This window comes from Lepidochelys olivacea (genome assembly GCF_965140295.1).
Source record: "Lepidochelys olivacea isolate rLepOli2 genome assembly, chromosome: 17".
NCBI lineage: Eukaryota > Metazoa > Chordata > Testudines > Cheloniidae > Lepidochelys > Lepidochelys olivacea.
Window position 1 is genome coordinate 10,776,519 of NC_140427.1, and position 25,768 is coordinate 10,802,286.

Consider the following 25,768-nt stretch of genomic DNA (forward strand, 5'->3'; position numbering starts at 1 on the left):
GATGCAATCCTGTCCCCATATAAATCAACGGGGCCTGAATTTCAGCCACTGGCTCTGACAAGTCCCAGTGTGACTCGTACTGGAGTAAACACAGCTACACCCGTGGCTAAAATCCCAGTATATAGACAGCCTTTCCATGCAACCATGTAACTTTCCCCTATGGAGCGGAGGATGCAAACCAACCAAAACCGAAAACAACATTCACACAAACCCTTGTCAAACACAACGGCAAGCCTCTGTTGTAGAACCAGCCACGGGGAAAAACAGGGTGGGAATATTGAGACATGAGGAATAACAAATCCATGGACCTTACGCCAACAGCCAGAGATTAAGAATCCAATCAAACAAATCAGAATGTATTTGAATTTTTCGTTATGTGTTTTTATTGCTGTTTAATGACCTCTTTGCATTTCACAAAACTAAGAAAGCCAGCAAGCAGTTTGATTGATTTAGATTTGCACAAATACTAAAAAGGGGCCACAACATGACTTCAAGATATTCCAAGTAGAGCCAAACAAGCCAACGTAAATGACCGCCAGGGGCCGTGGAAACTTTAAAATTCAAATACCTTTTCTTTCCAACCATTTCCCACCCTTATAACCAGCCTGCCTGGATGCAACCACCATTTTCAAATACCTGGGGAATAAAAGGTAAGATTTGCAACGTGCCCTGAAGTTGATCAGACAGTCTATTGCAAATGGGAGTTATTTCTAAAGCCGTGGGGTCCTCACAGAGAATTGCTCAGCCAGTAGCCTCATAGGACTCCAGCACATCTGCTAATCTCAACTGCAGCTGCATGGCTCAAGGACAGAGTCTCACATAGGTAGGTCCTTAAGCCATTTAGGGCTTTATAGGTCAAAAATCAATACCTTAAATATCACCCAGAAACCCAACAAGCAGCCCACAGAGATGGCAGGGCACTGGTAGAATATTCTCTACTTACCAAGCAGGCTGCCGCAATCTGGCAGCAGCTTCAATTTCTGGGTTGTTTTCAGGGGCACAACTTAATTCTTGGCTAGGCACATAAATATTAAAGAAGATAGCCAGTGCCCAAAATGGGGCACACAGTAAATTAACTCCTCAAAAAGAAGCACCGGTGTAAAAACCACGCCTCAGCAATGGCATGTATAGCCTGATGCACCCCCATTTTGCATAAGTTTTTTCACACAAACTGTGTCCCTAAGGCAGATGTGAATGATACTAACCAGTGAGCGGGTAATAGACGGCACAAGTTAGAGTAACACTGGTCGGAAGGTATTGTCTGCATGTTAAATAAAGCATTTCTATATCTACAAGAGACAAATGAATAGGACTAAGCAGGGCAAAGACACGTTTGAAGATATGTGGAAGGATAAAGCAGAGAGATTCAGGAAGGTTGTTTTAGATGGTAAGTACTGCAGAGAAGGTGCTCAAACCAGCAAGTGTGGAAGCAAGACAGAGGGAATAGAGTAGGACTCTTGCTGTCATTTACTAGGATAAGTGTACCTGAGCACCCATGTGGCTTTAAAAAAACGAAACACACCCCCCTCAAAAAGCCCCAGCCATCATAATCCTAACATGCAAATACAAGACATCTGATTGATGACTGAGAAATCCTGGTGAAATCCCTTGGAGGGCATAAAGCCAGATTCTCCACCGCCCTGCACCTTGTGTAGTTTTTTACCCCAAAGGCCTGGTCTACATAGATCTACACCCCCTGAGCGCCATAGCTAGGTCAGCAGAAGAATGCTTCCATCAGCCTCGTTACCATCGCTAAGGGAGGTGGGTCTTCCGGCGACGGGGGAAGAAAAAAAAACCAAACTTTTCATATCCTACAGGTTGCTATGCTACTATCACTCCCATTGTGTAAACTTGGCCCAAATCAGTGCAAAATGCTAGTAAATCCGACTGGGAATGTTTCACACCCACTCTGCACTTGTGTAAATGATTATACAAGGGACCGGGCAACAAGAAATCTGGCCCATTATTTTAAAGGATCTTATCTACGGCCTTGTCCGCATACAAGTTGTATTCCATTAACTATACCAGCATACAATCCCTGCTAGCACGGAGGAAGTTATTTTAGTGCATCTTATTTCCATGTAGTAAGGGGAATAGGTGTCCACATACGGGGATGTACTGGCATAACTACCTACCGGCTGCATCAGTTTAAAAAAAAAAAGAATTCATACCACTAAGCAACATTCATAGCAGTACAAAAATATCCAGACCAGGCTCAACTTTTCATTCCTTTACAACTTGTGCAAATCAGAATTCTCCACTCCCACCGCAGTAGCTTGTACAAGTGTAAATGGCTCCAAAGTGTATGTTCGGAGAAACACCATCTAGAGCTCCTGGTGCAGATCCAGCACACGTTCTTTCTTTCCACTCTCTGTGTTGTGATTCATTCCTCAGCTAGGGAGCAGCAGTTCCTAAAAGTGAGGGACAGAAAAGGATATTTTATATTGATTTCTTTAAAAGGATTAAACTGAAAGCCTGGCCTGCTTGGAGCATCATTCTTTACACAGAGCACACTAGTTTTCTGTCTCCACTAGACTGAATGTGTAGACGATGATAAAAATGGTAAGTATTTTCTGGAAAGAACCTAGAACAAAATGATCATCATCTTGTTTTGTTCAAAATTTTTCACCAAGTTGTTCTGATGACATGAATCAGTTTCATTTCTGGTATTTTTTAAACTTCCCTTTGCTGGTAGAAAGGGAGGAGAAAAGAGGAAAAAAACAAAGAACAGACCAAAAAAACCTGAGCCAAAATTTGTTTCGACGCATTTCGTAAGATGAACATTTCTCACAAACATGTGTTTCCTCTGAAAAGCTATTTTCCATCAGAACAGATCATCTGTAATATTAATTTAGGTTCTCCTGGCAGGTATGCATGGACGATGAGCAACTTGCATGACACTGGGTGGACTGCAGAGTCCCCGGTAAACTGTCCGACATAGTTGAACAAAAGACCCAATCTCTTAGTGGTAAGTCCTGGCCTTCAGGCACAGAAGTTCTCTCTCTAGCAGTTGCTGATCAGCTGTGTAGATCCTGGAAAAAAAGGGTCACCTCACTTTCCGTCGCAGTCTTGAAGTTAGAGGGTGACATCGCCCATTGAACTAGGGCTCGGGAGTTTAGTCCCCAGCTCTACTTTGTGTGAGCTCAAGCAAGTCATTTCAATGCATTGGGCCTCAGTTTCCTACCTGTAAAACAGGGTTAATACTTGCTTTCTGCTGTCCTTTGCCTATTTCAGTTATAAGCATTTTCAGGCAGGGACTGTCTAAGTGTGTGTACAGTGTCTAGGACAATGGGCCCAGGATGACGGCTGAAGCCTCTAGGTGCCACCATAATAAGAGTCTGGTCATAGAAAACACCAAATGAGAGCATGAGCCTACTGCTCTCAAAGGGATAAGACAGAGGGATTTGAAAAGAGAAGATGAAACGAGTGCAAACCAAACTAAAGGCATAAAAACCTGCGAGTGATCCGATCCCACTCTCAGTGATACTGAGGCACTCGGTATTTTTTGTTTGCTTTTGCTTCGCTGTTTTAAGGGCTTATGTCTGAGAGCCAAAATCCTAGCCCCATGGTAACCAGCCTCAGGAAGTATTTTTGTCTTTACTCTTATGGTTGCAAGCTTTTATGTCTCATTTGGTCCCAAGTCCTAATATTTCCAGTGAGGAGGAGAACTTACGTCCCAATAACTCTATGGTCACTAAATACTCAGAGGACTTTTTTGAAGCATAGGGTTGTTAACCTGCTGTTGTGACCCAATTCCAGCTTGGATAATTACATTCTGTCCTTCTAAAATTTCCTCTCTAGTTTCAGCTGGAGACAGAATTCTTCTTTACTTCCAATCCTACAATTTGGCAGTCTGCTTTTTTGTGCACTCCTTAAAGAGCGGCGGCTTTCAACTTCAGGAGAGTCTCACAAGAAAAGTTTGTACAGGACTACACAGTAACACTATATTAAGACTTTAAATTTTATAACAACCTGCACTGTATGTTCACAGGGCCATAAAATATTAAGCATCTTTGTTTTTCTTAATTAAATCAAATGCAAATTAAAGAAAAGATAAGGCAAGACGTATCGTCACTCAGGAGGTTAGATGTTAATTTGCTTTCTGCATTAAAAAAAAAAAGGAGGGGACCATTACAGGTAAAGATGCCCTGGGTTGAGATTTGCAAGGCAATCTAGGGGATTTAGACTTTTTCAAAGGAGCCTAAGGGAGTTAGATGCCCAATTGACAGTGTAGTGATTTGGGGGGGTGTGATTCTGCACTGCACCTCTTAGAGGCACAGTACTGAACTTGCAGCCTAGGGGAAGTTGGGAATATGATGGCTTTAAGCTACATTTGGTCCCTCCTGATTTGGGGCTGCTCCAGGAGCCGCTCGAGGCCCATCTAAGTTACAGCAGCCTGTCACCATCTACCTGTGGGCACTACCCAGTGCTATGAATATGCAACTCTTCATCGTGCTGATCTCTGAGTTAGTATATGCTGGAAAAACAGAATATCACTCTTCAAATGCATGCAATACTATTATTCGCTTCCGACTGCAATAAAAATATATTGGGGAAAAAACAAAGGTTTCTTCTGTTATTTCTATTTGGGAATAAATGGAAACAACTTTAAACACACATGCAGCCCCTTTCATCAAAGTAAATCACTTTACAAATATTCAGGAGTGAAGCCTTGCAACATGTGAGAAGCAGATAATTATTATCTCTATTCAGCAGATGGGTCAATAAAACAGAGAGGATAATTGACTTGCCCGAGTTGATGAAGTTACTCAGTGGCAGAGATCAGGACTCCTGACCCCCCCTTCCTCTTTATCTCTAAATTATACACACCCCACTAACAACATAGGGCAATGCTGAGCACTCTGGAAAACCCCACCTTAACTGTGCTCCCTTTGAAGTCGACGATAAAAATCCCGTTGCTTCAAGTGAGAGCGGAGTTAGGCTAATGCTGAGTGCTTCTGAAAATTCCACCCACGCTCTTTCTTCGGTACATCTTCATAGCCAGAAGCAGCAAGGCTCTGAGCCCAGGTCAACAGACTTGGGCTCACGGGGCTTGTGCTACCGTGCTAAAAAGAGCTACTCAGACAGCATTTTTAAGCTGCGGGTTGAGCCAGAGCTTGGCTCTGAAGCCCACCCCCCTCCCTTGGCTTCAGGGCTTGAGCACCAGCCCAAGCCACATCACCTACGTAGCTATTTTAGTGCAGTAGTGCGAGCCCCACATCTGTTCACCCAAGCTCGGTGCCGCCGACAGGTTACTGCAGATTACCAAGTTGGATCCTTTGCCTCTTACCTGACTGGATTGAACGGTCTCATGCTCTAGTAAGGTTTTGGCTGAAATTGAAACAAAGACAAACACATTAGAGAACAGCCCAATGGAAACAACATAAAGCGAATGGGTAGAAAACAGAACCGAAACCTACCTTATTGGTGCTCATCCCTAGGGTAGAAAAGAAAGACGGGTCAGTCCGAATGTGGAACTATAGACACCACTTACCAGCCATAACCAGACAACTCAGTTACAGTTCAAAGTTTGGGCTTAGAGTCTCCGATGGTGTAAATCAGCCTGGCTCCACTGACTTAAATGGAGCTAGGCCAATTTACCCCATTTGGGGATCTGACCCGGTATTTCAATAGAACCCTGGTGTGCTGAGGCTACTGCACACCACGCTGACCTGTATTGTCTCATTGTTTCCTTCTACTTCCCCCACCAGTCTGTCTGTATCCATCCGCTGCCTCTACTCTTATATTTAGGTTGTAAGCTCTTTGGGGCAGGGACGGTCTTTAGCTTAGCACAGTGGGGTCCAGCTCTATGACTGAGACTCTTATGCACTACAATACTACAAATAAATAATGGGGATGCCAGCAAACTCCTTTCCACCCCAAATAATGGTTTTCACACGCTTTTTTTTTTTTTTTTACCTTGGTAAAGAAAATACAACATCACAACAAGACACCCAGCAAGGACGACGAATAGGATGACAAGGAGCCAAGTTGCTGAGGTAGATTCTGTCCATAAATAAATAAAAGAACCATTTTATAAGAACAACAACAACCTGCAGAGAAGAATAAACACGCTGTTGCTTCTTAGAGGACATAGATATGATTTACAATAATGAAGCCATATTACATCTGTGTGTGTGTTAAAAACCAGTCTACTGCAGAGGATTAAAAACAAAATAAAATAAATAGAACAAACCACAGCTGAGGCTCAAGAAACTTTTGGGGATCAAAGTAACAATGATTGAGGTGGGATTTACGACCACATGGCGTTAAAGGCCGGAGATTGAGAGGACTTAGTTATTAACCCCCAGGAAGTGCCCTGAACAAAGGTTATTATTGATATTTGATAGCTGAGCATGAGGGTGAGAGATGATACACAGGCACAAAGATTGCATGGGTGGTTATTATTACTGTCCACTGTCCTAACACTTAAGGCTCACGAAATCACTCTCCACTCCTCACTGAAATCTCTCCAAGAGAGCCCCTCTGCTGTTGCCCAATGGAAAGGAGTTCAAAACAACACGGAAACACAAGCACACTCAGTAAGCTTTTCCGAGCAAGGACCACCTTTGTTCCTACACTTTCTACTGCACCAGGCACACTGTTTTTCTTTAACAAATTAAATCAATCAATCAATCAATCACAGGGTCAAACTGGTCAGGAAGGGATTTCTATTCTCCCTCCCCCAAAACGTTGATTATAAATTAAGTTTGCTGTGCATTTTTCTTTGTTGTTTGGGGTCAAAAAAGGGTGTGTGTTTTTCTGTTTTTTAACAAAAATGGAAATATTGTTAAATGCCGTTTCCTCCGGTGAACACCGTACCTGTCACTTTCACCGTCAGGCTTTTCTTGATTGGGTGCTTTAGGCTTTGGTGTTCCACTCGGCAGGTGTACCGACGCCCATCGTCCCTGAGGGAGGCCTTAAGCAGGAAGTAACTGGAGAAGCTGTAAGTCCCATCGCTGTTTTGCCTGTGACTACTAGAGACAACGTGAGTCACCAAATGTGGGAGCATCCCCTGCTGCATTGGTTCCTGAAACCACTGAGCCTCGGCATCATGAGGGTAAAAGTGACTGATGTCACAGACCAGCTTGTGTTCGTCTCCTTCCACCAGAGACAGGACAGCAGCGTTCAGGGTCACCGTGGGCTTTTCTGGTTAAAAAAAAGTTATTACAGTGCTGCATCCAGATCCATTTAAAAATAAGCAAACTCTGCTATTAAAATGGCTCCATTTAATGTCCCTCATTTCTAAAGAGATCACTGATTCTAGCCCCCAAATTACTTCCCATCCACACAAATTTGGTTTCCCTCACTTATATTGCTGAAAACTGTTTGCACCAGAAACACAGAATCACGAGACAGAGCTTCACTCCACCAAAGGAAGGAATCCCACAGCATTATAAAGCTTCCACCATGAATATATTTGTGTCCCCCCCTTATTTTGGGGGTCCCTGACCCGTCGTGACCCACATTTACGTGTTGGCTGGTTGAGAAGAATGGCATGGAACCATTAAAAAACCCTTAGACATGTACCACCCACAGGCGTTAAGTTTATCATAGAAAAGGGAAATGACACAGGTACTAAGCGCAGCGGTCATCCTTTAAAAAAGGAGCTTGCTGAATATGACCCGGCTGCACTGCAGGACTTGCCAAAGGATGCTCCACTGGCTAAAAGTCAGCTGCCCTAGCTTTGTTATGGAAAGTCAGACTTGGGAGAGCACGAACCCTTGCTGCTGGATCTGCCCCAAGCTCTGGTCTTGGGTCCCTGATTCTATTCCTTGATAGAGTTAGACACAGCAGGGTTTATCCCACAGAGACATAATTAAAGGGTGGTGGGGAAAAAAAGCACCAGATAGCGATCCCGTGGGCAAGGAGACTGGATCCTGTCCGAGAGCCTCACAAATTCTCCCCCCTTTGCTCAATTCCAGCGGCGTACTTCATAAATATAGAATAACACACGGCGATTGTTAAGCGATCACCCGTCCGTATCAAGGCAAGTATCCTCTTATCCTGCTACATGAAGATAATACAAAATTTTCAGCATTGCCCAATATATTTAAAAAGAATCAATTACCTACTATTTCCAGCTGGATATTCTGTGCCCAAAGCACTGAGGACACCAATATTTGGCAAGAATAGGTTCCTGCATCTCTTACTCCCACTGTTCTTAGTAAGAGAGAAGCATTCCCCTTCGGGATCTCTGCTAGGAACATCTCAGCCCGTTTATCCTTGTATTCCACCTGCCTGGCAGATCCATTGTAGGCAAATATCAGCTTTTTGTGTCCCCCTTTCTGCTGTAATATCCATTTGATGGCGACATCTGTGTTGTGATCGACTGAGAAAGCACAGCTGAGGAGGACATCCTTATTCAAGCCAGACTGGATTACAGAGGGTCCTGTGCGTACCAAGAGTACACCTGTAATGCAGATGATAAAGCATCATTAGAGTGACCAGATTTTGGATCAATGGTGCTAAACTCAGTCAGAGTACAAGCTGCCATCTAAAGACACACAAACCCATACTACAGAATAAAGCTTATACATGGTCAGAGCGAGAAATGGGTACAATTCATTGCTCTGCCACCAACTTCTTTTGTGCCCTTGGGCAAGCCATTTAACATCGCTTTGTGCCTCAGTTTCTCCATTTGAATAATGGGTACAATTAGCCTTCAATAATTCATAACTGTGTTACAAGTCTTATGCAGCGTTGTAGCCGTGCTGGTCCCAGGATATTGAGAACTCAAAGTTTCAAACCTCGTATTTAGCAGGGACACCGAGTTAGTTTCCAAGATCTGAAGAAGAGTTCTGTATAAGCTCGAAAGCTTGTCTCTCTCACCAACAGAAGTTGGTCCAATAAAAGATATTACGTCACCCACCTTGTCTCTCTACAAGTCTTAGTTAACTAACACTGGTTTTTGCAATCTAGGTTTTCATGATACTAAATAACTGGGAAACATTTATAATATTCTTTAAAATCCTCAAGTGAAAGACTATATCTATATATTACTTCAGTCGAGTTATTCCCAATTTACACTGGGAATCTGGGCTGGCCGGCCAACTGAAACACACACACACAAAATAAAAAAACGTTTAGGCTTCAACAAAGAGGCTATCTTTTGGCCAACAGAATCCCACTCCTGCTATTGTAAAAGTGAAAGTGAGTGTGTGAAAGCAACATGCTTGAGAGGGCTGAGCACAGAGTCTGAATTCTATTTTCTGTTCTGCCACTAAGCCAATCCGCCTCCCTGCCGCAATCTCCCATCTGAAAAGGGAAGATGATCCTTGACCTCACAAGGGTGCTTTGAGCATTAGCTAGTTAATGTCTCCATAGTGGTTTTGAATATGCAAAACACTAGACATGTGCTAAATAGTATTACAGACCATTGTTGTTATTACTTGCATTTGGGTTGAGAAGCTGCCAGGTTACACTTTTCTGGCAATGCAAGTTATCTTTACATCTACTTTCCAGTCCCTTTACCCAGCTACACTGGAGTCAAGTGGCATTAGCTGTATTGGCAATCCTAAGTATTCATAAACCATGAGTCATACCTCCCAGAATCATGAAATTGGCTTAAAAATTAAGAGATTTAAAAAAAAAAAACACATTTGGTCTTCTTTTTTATTTACTTTCTAGGTTTTGAGTCTTTAAGAGACACCAGGGTCAAATTTTCATCATTGTCTCCATAACGATGAAGCCTAGAAACTTACTTTCTAAAAAATATATATATTTGACAAATTAATTTATTATCAAAAGGACTGTAGAGATGGTCTCTTATTCACAAGATTCCAGGAGCTGGGGCTTTAAGGAAAACACCAAATATCTGGACACCCCAAATAAAATCGCAGGAATCGGCAATTCTCCCATTGTGTAAATAAGAATGAGACCCATTATTTAGATTATACACAACCCTAGCAAAGCTGCTTCTCCCTACTTTAAACCCACCAATGGGATATTTTAAAAATATCATGATGCTAGTTATTTCATTGACAAACTCACATTGTCTTTACAATGCCACATGAATATTGTAAAACTTAAAGTCCTCATTTGGGCGGTGCAGTAGAAGTGCAAACCAGGATTATTATTTCATTTTTTTGGATAGTCTTGTTACCTGAAAGATAAAACGTCTCTGTGTTGCCTTGAGAAACATCTTCGGGAATTCGGTTCTCTGCCTCTTTGCTGGCACTTGATTGTACCAAAAAGACTGTAACGGTGAATTTGTCATCCAGGTGCTTTATGGTGCCAGTGAACCATGAATCTAGTTTATGAAGTTGAGTTTGTAACCCAGGCCAGAGGATCTGGGTGTTATCTGTAAAATATCTGCTAATCTTACATTCAAGCTTGTCAGTATCCTCATCCACGTGTTGGAGAATATCCAGTGAGGACTCTGCATGAAAAAATACACATGCACCTGTTAGAATCCCAGCTTTTCTTCATCAATGTTATGGAGAGAGTTGAACTATCTACGCACACCAGCCCAAACAGCAAATACAATGCAACCCTATTCAATCTCAGTGGTAATCAACTCTCAGCACACGCAAAAACAGCACGGAATTCTCCTCCCCAAACCGCCAGTTTTACAACAGGCTCAAGTCTCTGCCTTTATGGACCCAGTTGCGGAGTTGTGGCCCTAATTTGGTTGTAGCATCTCAGGACTAAGATAAAGATGCTTGTTAACGAATACCACACGCACCTCTCCTTCAAGGCTAATTACCCTGGCTTTAGGAGGGGTCTGACACGACAGAGCCTGATCAGGAGAAATTACACAGAAATCAATGGGAGTTACACCGGAGTAATAAGATTTAAGTGAGATTGGCACCAGATCTACGGTTTTCAGCATCTTTGAAATGAGTATCACTGAGCCTGCAGACTGTCGATTATCATCAATATCAGCTAAGGAGCTTTCAGGCTTAAAGGGTGAAGCTCTTTCCTGTACAGAGGCTTAAGAAGGACTTACGCGGTTCACAGACCTCGTACTGGCTGAAAGAATAGCCAAAGAAACAATCAAATCAACAGATGAGAGACCAAGAAAACAGACAGATGTCCTGATTTCTAGAGGTCAGCTGCCGGGCTCATCTTGTCACAATGTCTTTTACCAGTCCCCAGAAGCGAATGAGGAGATCCCTCCACGAATTTGACAGCACTCACTTGAGTGCACTGGGAAAAGCACAGAGTTCAGCAGACTGAATAATGGGATATTCTGGGGAGTGCCTTTTAGTCAGATACATTTTACAAACATAGGGGTATTCTTGCCCCTTAAATTCTTTCTTTAATGCAGTATATTGTCACTGCTCTTTGTCATTCGCCATACACACAATAGGTTATTTGTGAGCCACACAATAAGTCACTTAATCATAATCACACAATAATGTTATTTCTAAAGATAAACCCAAAGCAAACCCCCAGACACACAGGGGAATTTGGAACCTGGATCAAGATCTGAACTTTGCAGCTCAGATTCCTCTCCTACCATGCTCAGCTCTGCATGAAAGGGCCCCAACAGGCACATCTGTTCTCTGAATCCTCCTACACTGTTGTGACTAATTTGAGGAAGATGTACTCTGCAGATCCCACCTATGTTGTGATTAACTTTATCTGGTGATGATATAACAGCACAAGTGAACAACATTCCCAGCAAGATTTACCCTGGCAGATTTATCTTCCCACTCTTGCAAAATGATTAAATATTCGTTTACTAAGTGAATTTAATGCTGGTAAAGACTGAGGACTTATCTACACAGGGAAGGTAGTATGCAGTAAGTGAGGGTGTGAATTTAAAGTGCATTAGCTACTCTGCACCAGCTCCCCATGTGGACGCTCTTAATGCAGTTTGGCTTGGAATACTTCCAAAGTATATTAAGCTGATGTGCACGAAGGTGCTCTTAGGGTGCGGTAGGAGTCCACATGGGGAGTTAGCGCTATTGCGGGGCCTTTCCCCGTGTAGACAATCCCTGAAGTCTTACGTTTAGTCACACAAAACATCGCCGCCTGCAGTAACGCCCACAGTGACCTACTGAAGTGCCTCAACCATGAGCTGAAGGGAAGTCAGGTTCTGATCATTCCTTGCAATAGGGCAAAGCCAGCTTAGCTGAACAGCAGAGGATCAGCCCTGCCCGTGCCATCCTGCTGTGGTACAGAGTTGCCATAGTGACTTCTAGGCCATTCTCATCCCAGCTGCCCTGGCACACAGAGCATGCCCAAGGGATGTGGCTGAGGAAAAGGGAGCATGGTCAGGGCAAGTTGGGGCAGTTGGTACAAGGTTGACCAACCTTCAGAGTTATTTCCTATTTCAGTCTTTGGGCTGCTCTGGTTTGTGTCCGGGATTGGTCTGTACCCAAGAAGGCCCCAGTGTCAGAAGAAGGCTTACAGCAGCCGCCATCCTCACAGGCACCGAGTAGAGCGGAGCCACAACTCAGGATCGGGGCCTCACTCGCCAGGCTCACTCAGTTCTTCTGAACGGCCAAACCAACCACATATATAAGTGGCTCCCTCACATGGGCACTTGTCCACTAGAACCTGGGACACGACCCGCCAACTCATTTCAGGTTGGCCGGCCAGCCACCGCTAAGTTGCGGTCACTGTGACCCGAGGCACCCCTGTATTCGGACCCTACACACTACTGCTGTGATTTCTGTACCAAATACGCCTTGTGAAATATTTGAAAACAAACAACCCCCTGGTCAATATCATCATTGTAAATTGTCTATAACAAAGCTGGATGTGAATTATGAATGCTCACTGGTATTACCCTTTAATCACAGACTTCTAAGTGTATTTAAATCAGGCATGCTGGGGGGGAGGGAAGAGTTGATAAACTGTTTTTTTCCAGATAAAGACAAGAAGATGACACCTCAAAGCAGATATGGCTCAAATTCAATGGGCTATTGATTTGTATCAGAAGTTACAACAGGAAGAGATAATTTGGAACCAGCCCCAGCTTTATTTTTCAGACCTCAGGTGTCCTTTATTCAGCCTGAACTAATGAACATTATCTGGGGGCATCTTTTGGAAGAATCAATTAAAAAGGTACCCTGAACTACAGAGAGACAGGGAGCAGACCCCTAAGTTATCCTCCACTTCAAGGAGGCAAAAAACCCACATGATTTGATCTCTGTGATGGGTCCTGGCCAAGCCAGCCCGTCAAAAGCTGGAAAGGTGACGGGCGGAGGGGTGGTTGTATTTTGTCATTAGGAGAGCTTTCTCCTAGCAACAAAGATCTGCGGCTACACTGCAGACCTTACAGCGGCACACAAGGTAGATGTAGGAGGCTAAGTTACAGGCTTTAAAAGTGACAGCGCACATTCAATTTGCATGTAACCATCTCTACCTTAATTTCTGTTACTTGGTACCACTTAATCCATGCTCTTTGTGTGAATAAACTTGTTTTGCTTTCATTATAAAGCCTCAGTGCCGGATACATGCAGTGACGTCTGAGCTTCTAAGAAGCTGACAAATTGGAATGTTTTACGGTCTCTGCAGAAGCAATGAACCAAATACTTTTTTGGTGACTGTCCAGTAGAGGGACCAGACCCCGCAGGACGATGGTTTTGGGGTGAATTCAGGGCTGGAAGGGTTCTAAGGTCGGCCTGCAAGGAGTAAGCAAGTTGGGCAAGGCCAGCGTGAGGCTTGCGGGCTGTTGGGGTTGTAGCTCCGGACAAAAGCTGCACAGCTAGCCACAAGACGCTCAGAGTTACAAGGCAAACAGTGACTGACCCCCTTACTGGTGTGGGTGAACCCCAAAATGTCCCCCAAAAGGTTTCCATGTCCCACTGCCAATTACTCCCATCTGGAGTCCTCTTGCCCCCCACAAAAGGGAGATGAACCAATAATACTTCAAACATCTGAACAGTTTAGCAGCTACATAGACCTGTGCTGATTGTGAAAGTTACGCAACACAGCTGCTCTGCTCCCCGTTGTATTTAGAGTCAGGTCAGCTGACTTGAGTGACAAAACAGGTTCATCACAGTGATTAAGGATTACAAAATAACATGACTAAAGTGACAGCAGAACCTCAGAGTTATGAACACCAGAATTACGAACTGACCCGTCAACCACACACATCTCATTTGGAACCAGAAGTTCACAATCAGGCAGCAGCAGACACCTCCCAACCCCCCACCGCCCCCCAAAAAAAATAAAAATAAAAGCAAATACAGTACAGTACTGTGTTAAACATAAACTACTAAAAAAACAAAGGGAAAGCAGAGTCATTCTTCTGCACAGTAGAGGCTCGAAGCTATATTAAGTCAATGTTCAGTTGTAAACTTTTGAAAGAACAACCAAGAAGTTTTGTTCAGTGTTGTAAACATCACAGAGTTATGAACCACCTCCATTCCCGAGGTGTTCGTAACTCTGAGGCTCTACTGTATGTATTTGGTAACTCCCTTTCCTTAGATTTACCTTCCTACGTAGACCTGTATCTGTATACCTGGAGCTCTCATCACCATGGTAATCTGAATGACTTCTTCATTTCTTCTGCTATATTTTCAAAATGCTGCATTCGATATTCTGAGAATAGACGGGGGAATCTACAGAAGACTCTTCAGTCAAACACACTAAAAATGGACCCTCTTGTGTCAAACACATACTGTTTAGATCTTCACTCCACTGTCATTCTTTCACGGAAGGCAAGGCTCATCCTTCTGTTACATTTCTCTCTCGTAAAAATATTTGCTGAAACAAGTCAGGGTGCGTGGGCACACAGAAAACAGTCTAACATAGATCAACACCCCCTTGTCGGTAAACAAACAACTAGCATAGCATGCTTAGTTGTAGGATGTTATGCTGACATCTACTGGCCACTTTAGAATATAGCACAGCATCTATTCATTTAACAAACACAAACTACCAGGGGCCAAATTTTCCCCACAGCAGGACACAAGCAAGAACTCATACTTTGTGTCTTGCAGTGGGGAAGTGGGGTCCCCAGCTGAGAAAGGTAGACATTAGTACTCATATATTACATATTTATACTATATATACAAATGTTGTTAAATATAAGAATAGCCACAGATCAGGAGGTCCATCTAGTCCAGTATCCTGCCATCAACCGTGGCCAGCACCAAATGCTTTAGAGGAAGGTTCAAGAAACCCTGCAGTAGGCAGTTATGGGATAGCCTATCCCTCAGGGAAGATTCTTCCTGACCCCTAAAAGTAAGAGGTTGTTTTATGGCCTGACGCATGAGGATTTTATATATATTAGAATTTATTGTTACAACTCTGCATATTCATATTCATTCAATCCCTTCTGAATCCTGCTAAGCTCTTGATCTCAACAAAATCTTGTGGCAATGAGTTCCATAGGGCATGTGCCTATTGTGTGCGCAACAGAGAATCATCATAGCTGGAATGCATAGTAACAGTTATCATTAAAGTTGACTACACATTCCCATTCTAAAGGGCTTTATTTCTGTTTGTAACTTTCATTTTGCAGAGAGGTTTTCCAGGTGTGGTCTCTGCCGAAGAATGAATTTTAAATTTGAACAATAACAGCTCAGTCATTTTTGATTATGAAGGGACTGAACACATATACTTCTACTATTAAAACATCTTCGGTGTGTCTTTTAAAAACTTTTCTAATACCTCATTGGGAGAAGCTTGAAATTTAGCAGAGAGAGAATCCCTAGTTTGGAGATATGCCTCTTTGTGGTCTAGTGAAAATGCATTCTTCTTTGGCCTAAATATAAGGGATTAAAACACCGTGCTTTGATCATATGCACTTATGTTGCCTGAATCACAATCTCCCAACCTTCTACTGGCAACAGCATGTGCACAAATAAGTAAGTTGGGCACAAAGATCTGAAGGAGCATACGGAATGCGGAATGGCTCTGAAGATGCCGACTTATTCTGTATGATCTATTAATGCATGTACTGAGGTAGGTAGGAATCTAACTTCATGTGTCTGATTGTCTCATAGGGTCTTACTAATTATTTCCCGGTTGTTCTCTTTCCCACATTCTAAGTAAAGTAATGCGCATGTGGCATACCCTGCTTATCAATCTGTGGCATAGCCAGCTGACGCATCTATGACAACACAGGCAAGCTCCTGCTTCATATCAAGTCTTTCATTTTGTATATGCCATCTAGCCAGTCCACAGCAACAGCAAGCTAGATTTCCAGAGGAGGACACTGAAGGTTTTAGTAAGTGAACACGATGAGCGAGAACAAGGCCCTCTGATACTTTAGCTCCAGACAGGCTAAGTAGGATACACTCACGCACTTGAATTCCAGGCCCAGCTCCCCTACTGACTTGCTGTGTGGCTTTGGAAGATCACAAGAGTCTGTGTCCCTACTGGAAAAGTGGGGATAATATTCACCTACATCCCAAAGGCGAGGCTAGAGTGAGCAATGTTTGCAAAGGACTTTGTGGGTGTAAAGAGCTCCAGAAGTGCTAAGTATCACTGTTCTCCACAGCAGGCTGACATGGGAACTCTACAATGAGAGAGGATATGGCCTCAGAGACAGGGAAGCTATTGCCTGAATCAGAAAGGCCCCCCCTTGTGCTAAACGGTTGATGGATGATGACTCAGGCTGCTAATCTGGACAACCTGCTCCACCCACAGTGATGGGAAGACAATGCAAGCATAGCAATACACCAGCTCTCTTTGTGGGGGGCCTCCACCCAAGTGCAAGCAATAAACAACCTTACTGGCGAATTCCTTTTGGCCATCTCAAAGTATCACCGGCTTCCTGACAGTGGTGGATTAACACCAAAAACCACTCCAGGTCCCCCCACTGAGATCACCGCCAGGGTCCGATCCATGTGCAGCATTCCAACATTTGTGTGCTACCATCCCTGAGCAACCTGAAGGACACCCCCCAGGAGAGATTTGTCTGCCAACCTGCCCAGAGACTGGGGACCCCGGTTTTGGTTGCCTCAGCCTGCACCTACTTTACAACTCCCCCAAATTTGCTCATATGCCTGAGCATCTAAACAGATTACTCACCTTGTACGATAAACGTGAGGGTATTAGCAGCAGGAGGATTTTCTGAGTGAGGTCTCTTGGTGTCCTTCGATTTAGTTCCACTCAGCAGGAGCCAGGCATTCTGTCTGATGTACTTGAAATCACTTAACGATGGGATTGTTTCACTTGTCTCAAACAAGCAGGAAAGCTGCCTACTACTTTGACTAAAGGTTGAACCTGCTGTTGCAACTCCATTATGGTGATTTAGGATTCCTTCAAGGCAATACATGCACAAATGCATTAAAAAAAGTACTGTTGATCTTTTAATTATAAAAAATACCCCTTAAGTTTTGTTTTCCCATGTGAAAAAAATGTAATACATTTAGCTAACCCCATTTCTATGCAGTTTTAATGGCTCCATTTGGTCCATAGTATCTTGAATATTACTTTTTTTGAGGGTGAAGGGCCATTTTTCTGCATTATAGGAGTACAAGAAACTTTGGGCTCGTTATCCATAAATCTTTTGAGGGGAAAACAACAGAAGATATAAAATTTTCCCTGAGCAAATACATTTTGCTTTTTGGTCACAGAACGTAATGTAATTATTAAGTTCTATTTAAACTACGGTTGTAGTATGATATAAATGATTAAGATGGTATATACATAAAAGTTACAAACGCAGCACATTAACCCAGACAAAACAGTTTTCTAGCAAAACCCCAAATCATGCTTCATTTCAAGTTTCATTAATCGCCAGCACTGCAGGCCAGACTGACATCAATTCAGACAAACCTAGCCCAAGTTTTAAATTTGTGGTTCAGTTTGTTGGAATAAATGAGCTAAACTTGGTTGTTATGTGGAGTCTATCACAAACCTGGGCAAAATAGCAGTTTTGGCTGAGTTTCACTTGGAGATTTTGGGTTCATTTCTATTAAAAAAACCCCTAAGGCTAAGGTTTTAAAGTGAGACTCATGAATTTTGGGTGTCTCAAATTGGACACCCCAAAACTGAGGTACCACAAAAAATCACTAGAGACTTTTGAAAATCTTAGCTTTGTTTTTGTGTCATAGAAATCTAGGCTATTTGGATCAGCAGTGTTCTGCAGTGAAACCACCGAGAGGCCAACAAGGATAATCTCATCTTTACAATAGGACAGAAATCATCACAACACCCAACAGTCTCTGGCAACAACGGATCAAGAATTTAGCCTATAAAGTGATTCAGTCTCATTTTACATAGCACTATAACACATGCAAATATACTAGGTGTACATACCAGTGCATAGGAAGCAACAAACTGCCGTGTAAATCCTACAATTCATAGTGGAGTTGCTTTAGATACAGAGCCACCCTCTACAGACACTCTTCTTGTCCCATAACTTTCAGTTCTCTCAATTTCACTTTCATTTCTTTCAAAGAGGCTGTTGCAATCCCTGCAGGGCGGGATTTCCTGGTCAAACAAACTTCATAACAGCTGGGCCAAATTCTCTACTAGCATTAACGCCAGTGAAGTCAATCGAGTTACGCCAGCAGAGAACTTGGCCCACTGAGAGGTAAAAGAGCGGATATAGCTGCCAAAGAGGAGCTAAGGTTTATTTCTCTGTTACAAACAGGCGGCAATAAGTTCACAGCAATGTGCTGCAGTCACACTCGATAGGAGCTTCTAGATTCCCCCTTATTAACAAAGGTTGGGTGAGATCTCCTTAGCACCAGCTGTGGTAAGTACCGTCCCACAAGGAGCAGAGCCGGAGACAGTATCCTATCCAGCTCAAAAATCATACAATTAATTTAAAGATTATGAAATTTTAAAGATAACAGAGGTGTGGTACTTTTTATCTGCCTTCTGGTGTTGCAGCATTTAAGGTCAAGTTTCCAGGTCTTCCCCCTTAAGCAGGAGAGCTAGAAACTTAAAACAAAAACAAAAGCTGAGATTCTGAGCCCACTGCCAATATTGTTGCATTGTTTCCTTGCATTCCCCCATCTGTCTGCCTCCATCTGTTGTCTCGTCTGACACTTAGACTGTGAACTCTTTGGAGGCAGGGACCACTGTGTTTGCATCCGATGAAGTGAGCTGTAGCTCACGAAAGCTTATGCTCAAATAAATTTGTTAGTCTCTAAGGTGCCACAAGTCCTCCTTTTCTTTTTGTGTTTGTACAGTGCCTCGCACAACGAGGGCCTGGCCCTGGACTAGGTCTCCTACACGCTACGATAATACGAAGAGTAAATAATTTTCAGACTATAATCTGAATCCAGCAGCTGGGGCTTTAAGGAAAACACCAAATAGTAAGACGGCCAAAAAAAAAATGGGTGTGATAATGATGATCTGATAATCTGGGATTAGTCAGTATAGATTTATGAATGGTTTAAAAATGTAAACGCATGCTGCAACTTGACGTACTCAGTGACAACTTTTTGATACTGATTGCTCAGTAGCTGCCAGCCTTCTGGTTTACAAAGATTCTAGAGTCATGGACCATTTTTTATTGGGAATAATATTTTATTGGGAATCCCATGAATAATAATGGGATAAAGGAAAGAGGAGAAAAAAGCTACAGAAAGAGTATGTTGCAAATGACCCATTGATATATAGTCTAGTATTAGACGATAGGGGCGTAGTCTTTAGCATTGAGTATTTAGGACCCACGAAAGGTATTAAATTGACAGCTTGGAGGGCTGTAATTTTATACCCACAGTACAGCAGAGGAAGTGCATCTCCATTTTTGACAGTCCTGTGCTCCAGCAATAAGCCAAAGGGACCAGTTCTACGTCTGGTCCCTTTACAGCACGTCGCAATGAACAAAAAGTAAGTGTTCTTCAACCGTGTTAGCTCAGCTGAGCAGAACATGATTGAAAAGCCCAGTTAAGAGGTGTTACCCTGCTTCTTACCAGGGTTTTCAACTGTGCTAAGAAAATTGCAAAAACTAACTAGAAATAGGGAATTGCCATCTAATGGGGTTGTGCACAGTGGGGCACCAGAGGGATCTGTTCTCAACCAATTATCTGGAAGAAAATATAGAATAACTGTTGGTAAAATTTGCAGATTACACAAAAATTGGTGGCATGATGGAAATGGGTCAGTCATACAACCTGCATTTCAATTCAGCTAAATTCAAGGTCACACAATTAGAAACAAAGAAAGCAGGTCAAACTTCTAAGATAGAGGAGTGTATCCTGGAAAGCAACAACTCTGAGAAAGATTTTGGGGTCATGGCAGACAATAAATTGAACACGAGCTCCCAGTGAAATCCCATAACAGAGAATGAATGCGATCCTTGGATGTATAAGTAGGAGAAGGGCAGTAAAGTTACCTGGATATACACCATTAGTGACACATTTACTGGAATACTGTGTCCAGTTCTGGTATCCACACTTCACAACAGATGTTAAAAAACTGCAAAGCATTCAGAAAACAACAACAAGAACAATTCGCAGTTTGGAAACAATTCCTTAGTGCAAAAGACTGAAAAAAAAGCTCCAACTATTTAATTTATCTAAAGGAAGGTTCAATAGTGACTCGAACACAATCTATAAGCAAGGAAGAGCTTACGGATAGTAATGGCTTTTTAAACTGGCAGAAGATGACAATGACGAATTCAGATTAAAAATAATATCATCTAATAGTGCTTTTCAACTGCAGATCTAAGAGTGCTTTACAACAGTCAGTAGCATGATCCTCATTTTACAAATGGGGAAACTAAAGCACAGAGGTGAAAAATAAGGCACACCTTTTTAACAATGGACATAATTAACCATTGGGACAACTTACCCAGGGAGGTGCTGGATTCTCCATCACTTGGAGTCTTTCATTCAAGACTGGATGGTTTTCTAAAAATATATGCCATAACTCACACAAGAAGAGAGAGGCTTGATACAGAAATTATTGGGTGAGGTTCTATGGCCTGTGTTATACAAAAGATCAGACTAGATTATCAGAATAAGAAGTTTTAAGGCCCAAAGGAACCAATCTATGAAATTACACCAGTTGAGGACACAGCTCACAATGGATGAGCATTCCCTTCTAACTTTAATATTTAAACCTCACAAGTTTTGCAGTAGTTATATCTTTCCTTCCTAATGAACTCCCCCTTGCACACACAAAATCAAAACTGGTTGTTTTTAGTCCAACACAGGAGAAATGGGTTTATTTCCCGTGCCCCCCACCTCAAATTTCAATTAACAGGATAATTTCCTTCTGTGGAAACAGTGAAAGTTTCTATTCATTTGATTTCAATAGTAAAAAAACCCCACACATACCAAACAACCCCTCTTCCCCCACCATTAAGAATTTTCGTTATTACACAGTAAAATACTTAAAACATTTTAAAAACAATACACTTTCCTTGATACAGATAATCCAGTAATATGTTAAATAGTCATCTGATTCTCAATTACTTACTTACTAGACCACGTAATTTTGACAACACATGAAAAGGTTAAAGGCTTACACAAGGAACGGAATCAGATTGACTTTTAAGAGGCTGACCCAGCAAGGCAACGAATGACCACAACTCCCACTGATACCAATCGGAGTGAGGGTACTTAGCATCGTACAGTTACCTTGCAGGGCTGGGCCTTCAGCTGAGATTTTCAAAGGAACCTAAGGGAGTTAGGTGCCAAATTCAGGCAACCTTTGAAAAATTCCAGCCTTCATGTCACTATGCCCCGGTGTAGCACTAATGGGTTTTGAGAGAGAGCTGGGTTCATCTTCAATCTTATTAAAAGAATGGCTGATATAGGATCTTTGGGAGAGCAGACAGAGAAGACGGATAAGCGATGAGTTACTCCAAAGAAACTAAAGATGAAGCACCAAGTTTGTGTGTGTTCGGATGTGGGGTTATGGTTTGGAACCTTCTCTACATAAGAGTTTATAGCAGTAGGAAATAAAAAAAACCCATTGTGCTTCTCATGTTCAAACCACTTCACCAAGATAAAATTACATAACCCTCAAAGAACTCATATGTGGTAGGCATTTACCCCCATTTTATAGATGGGGAAATGGAGGCTCAGAGAAGTGCAGCAACTTGCACAGCTTGCCTGGTCCTTAGGCTACACCTCTGTAACAACAGATACTATCTAAAACAGTATTTTCTTAAGAGCACTTAAAATGTCACATTACGAAAACACTGCCAGATTCACCATTGGTGCAACGACTTCTGCTTAGTAAAGTGATAGGTTTGGCCCACTCTTATGCTCCGCTCCATTCTGACTGGTTAACCCTGTGAATTGAGTGCACACACATTTTCACATCAGTAAGGTGGAACCTCCTTCCGGGAGGACAGGGTTGTCTTCATTTACTCTTCTTTGGTCCACTTCTCTGTTCAGGCCCTTCTGCCCTTTTCCTTCTCCAATCACAGATCTCTGAGTAGCTACATGATTGGCATTTCCATGCTTCCTCAATTTCCACTCCCTGTACCTCCCTTCGTCCTTTCCAGTAAGCAAGGTAGTACTGTGCTCTCTCTCTCACCTTTTCTTCTTCAAACTGAACCACCTCTGTCCCGAGCAGGGTGTTACTTTCCTGGTGGCTGTATTCGATTTTCAAACAGTCAATGCTGGGGATGTCGGAGAGCGTCATGTTTAGATACATCAGCTCCAGGAGGTCCCCAAAGCAGGTTACCGTGAAGCCTACTTTCTGAGCGTGTTCCCTAATGTGCGATCCCAGTGGCTGCTCCGGCCTCAGATGGATGTGACTGGTGATAACATCTGGTTTCAGTTGTCCTTGCACCATGGCATCAAAAATGTATTTATACAGACAGACCTGAAATGGGGGAAGATAATAAGCAACCCACTATAGCAAAATGCGTTATAGAATGTGACAAGCTGGGCTGTACTCCCCTAGGCTATGTCTACACTTACAGCTAGGGGTGGGACTCCCAGCTTGCATAGACATACTCCATTTTCACTCACCTGAACTAGCATGCTAAAAACAGTAGGGCAACACCGGCAGCCATGGCACAGGTTAGTCGCCATGAGTACATACCCTCCAGGTTCAGAGGGGTTTGTACTCCGAGCGGCAGGCCAAATCTGCTGCTGTCCACGCTCCACTAATTAAAGCTCAGATGAGAGCAAGCGTGAGTATGTCTGCACGAGCTGGGAATCCGCCCCCTCTCTCAGAGGGTAGGCATAGCCTCAGACTTCACTGGAAACTCCAGCCCTAAATCATCAGGCTACTCAGTGCAATACTTCCTTGAAAGCCGAGTGTATTATACATAGAAATGCCCCTCTCCGTAAGGGTATATGTCAGCTCCAAATAAATGAATCGCCCAGGAAAATGTGGAGGAGCTAGTAATAGAAGTTATTTGCATGTACATTTTTAGGTGTAAATAAAGTGTGTTCAAAATTGAGGCGCGAGTCTGATAGAATGAGTCTTAATCAGCTGAACTTTAAAAGGTGGGGTTTTCACAGCTGCCCGAATTCTAAATGGGAAGCAGGCAGCCAAATAAATCCTTTAGGCAACTTTGATGATACTCAGCTGAAAGCAGATCTCAAATTACATGAATAGGGTGCACTTGTAGTTAAAATAAAAACTTAATGTTGCACAACCAATCCAAGTGCTGTGGGATTTGATGGCAATAGTCTAGTAGGTGATGTATGTCTCTGCAAGTCAGCATTGAACCAATGATCTGGGGGGGCCATGGATTGCTGGAGTTCTATCTTTTGCATGAGATGCTAAACCAGTGTCCTGAAAACCTGTCTTTGAAGATCCTAGGACACTTTTCCCAAGAGAAGGGTTGTTAACGCTGATGCCTGGTCTGAATTCCAGTTTGGGTTGTTACACTCCACCTACATGGAGTTCCCCTTCTAGTTTCAACTAAATACTTCGTCCTAAACAGCTGTGTAAAATGGTGGCTGGCTCTCAAACAACTGTTCTCTTTCATTCCAGAGATGGTTGCAATTCACATATAAATTGTACAATAATCTGTAGAGTGTTTTTGGTGTAAGAGGGACAATATAAATACAAAAAGTCATTATATTACAGTACTTCTTTAGGAACCCATCAGTTGCTTGTTTTCTGAGCAAATATTTGTCACTGGATAGACCCTTCTATGGATTTAAACATATTTTACCCACCTGGAAATAATCTTTCTTTTTCTGTGCTCCAGAAGGCATAAAAGGTAGGCCTCGGGTTTTTAGCTCTCTCAGCTCCAGCTCTCCCTTGGCACTATAGCACAGCTCATCAATAATTCCCATCAGGAAGACATCTTCTATTATTCCAAAGACTGGAAGCTCCCGCACGCAACCACCTGGAATACAAAATAGGATACCCATACATTTTATGAGGCTCGCTGGCTTTTGATTGAAGATTTAAGTAACACTGCAGACTTCTTGGAATTGTACTACATTTTTTTTTTAAGATGCATTTTAAGAATTTGCATTTAGACACCTGATTAAGAGAATGCTTGCATGCCTCCCCAAGGAGTTTCAGTTTTAATAATCTAAGGTGGTTATTAGAAATTCAGGCAAGGGAATTTAAAATACATATTTTTGTCTTGACAATCTCTAAATGTTATCCTTTCAAGCTAGCACAAAGATCACAACAAATTTTTATATATAAACTCTCTCTCTCTCTCTCTCACACACACACAGAGTAAAACAAAGATAAAAAAAGTATGACAATACCTTTTGCCTGCCTACATACCTGCTTGTAGAACTGGAATCACAGAAAGAAGATTCAGTATTTTTATCGCCCACGAATCTTCCTTGCTGGTCGTATGTACTTTCACTACATCATGAACTTCTAGTTCTGGTTTCAAAAGAGATAAAACAATAATTATTTTTTATCACAGTCCTGCCTCGAGGCTGCAAATCATCTCTGGGTCCCATTGTGCAAGGCACCATGAAGCATGGTAAAAGAGCTTCAGTGTAAATAAACAAGATAGACAACAGGTGGGAAGGGAATCAGGTACAGAGATGAGTACCCAAGGGTACTCAACAGATCAGTTGGAGAGCCAGGAATAGAAGAACCCCTGTCTCCTGACCCCCAGTCCAGTGCCCTCTCTGTGAAAATAATCACCAATTTTAGAAAACGATACAAAATTAGGCCTCTTTCCTCAACCCTGGTGCAATATATCAATCCACTGAGGATTACAAGGAACACTTTCTTTTTTCCAGGGACACCCGTAAATTATAGTCCAGAAGTGGGCATTGTAGGATAGTTAATGCAGTGTCTGTTATACTGCTCTTTAATGCAAGTATATGCTTTTGGGTGACTCTTATGAAGCTAGAAGGTGAAACTCAGCTTACTGTTATACCTTTGCATCCTTGCTGATATCAATAGATTTGTATAGGTGTAGCTGTGGGCAGAATTTGACCCAGCACATTACAAGTAAATTAATTTGTTCACAAACATATTAAAGCTTTCCAAAATATTTGCAGAAAACATAATGAAACAACGCACTGTATAATAAACTACACAGAAGAGGCTGGGGAGAAAGAAAACAAAATGGAAGTTTTTACTGCAACATCCTGGTAGTTTTACCTCTTGCTAGATGTATGCTCTTCCCTGTGTTTAATAACACGACTGTCTCTGGTGCCTGCTGCTGAGGGAGCTCCCTCCCATAAACCATTTGCTGTTCGCACCAACTCTGAGTGGACAGATCAGTCACGCAAAGGTAGTTCAGGCCATATTTTTCCAGGGGAGTCTGTGCTCTCTTTCTTTTCATCTTCCCGGATTCCAGAGGCAGGTCACTTGAGGAGTTTGGCTTTCCAGAGTGTCTATAATGAAATACATTAAATTGTTTCCCCCCCTCTAGAGTACTTTAAAAATACAACTGTTTTGCAGTTTGCACAGTAAGTTTCGCCGGCAAAGCCACTACACAAAGATGAAATAGTAAATTGATGAGCGATGTCAGTCTCTCTTTAAAGTCTGTGCC

General features: G+C 42.5%; 2 protein-coding genes across 5 annotated transcripts in view; both read right to left on the bottom strand.

Moving 5' to 3' along the window:
• Positions 1 to 360: 360 nt before the first annotated feature.
• On the bottom strand, positions 361 to 20,748 carry LOC311532671 (tapasin-related protein-like). The gene is made up of 9 exons (XM_084651334.1): positions 18,175 to 20,748; positions 16,942 to 17,172; positions 10,106 to 10,381; positions 8,072 to 8,413; positions 6,823 to 7,149; positions 5,920 to 6,006; positions 5,421 to 5,437; positions 5,291 to 5,331; positions 361 to 2,411 (listed from the first exon to the last, which is right to left on the bottom strand). The coding sequence occupies exons 1-8, from the start codon at positions 18,218 to 18,220 to the stop codon at positions 5,317 to 5,319; spliced, it is 1,341 nt and encodes a 446-aa protein (XP_084507460.1). The 5' UTR covers positions 18,221 to 20,748; the 3' UTR covers positions 361 to 2,411; positions 5,291 to 5,316.
• Positions 20,749 to 20,903: 155 nt separating this feature from the next.
• EXO5 (exonuclease 5) overlaps positions 20,904 to 25,768 on the bottom strand; it is a 491,361-nt gene continuing 486,496 nt past the window's right edge. For all 4 annotated transcript variants that reach the window (XM_084651337.1, XM_084651336.1, XM_084651338.1 and 1 more), the window contains 4 exons: positions 25,375 to 25,610; positions 24,535 to 24,639; positions 23,967 to 24,139; positions 20,904 to 22,653 (listed from right to left, as the gene is read on the bottom strand). In XM_084651337.1, the coding sequence (XP_084507463.1) occupies positions 22,186 to 22,653; positions 23,967 to 24,139; positions 24,535 to 24,639; positions 25,375 to 25,558 (930 nt within the window). In that variant the 5' untranslated portion in view covers positions 25,559 to 25,610 and the 3' untranslated portion in view covers positions 20,904 to 22,185. The remainder of the gene's footprint in view (positions 22,654 to 23,966; positions 24,140 to 24,534; positions 24,640 to 25,374; positions 25,611 to 25,768) is intronic.

Bases quoted from the DNA above. Each gene is read 5' to 3' on its own strand.
- LOC311532671 (XM_084651334.1), bottom strand. From the start codon at position 18,220: ATGAATTGTAGGATTTACACGGCAGTTTGTTGCTTCCTATGCACTG. The intron at 7,150-8,071 runs GTAATTGATTCT...TTTTTTAACCAG, and splicing joins TATCCAGCTGGAAATAGTAG to AAAAGCCCACGGTGACCCTG. The intron at 6,007-6,822 runs GTACGGTGTTCA...ATTTATGGACAG, and splicing joins CCTGACGGTGAAAGTGACAG to AATCTACCTCAGCAACTTGG.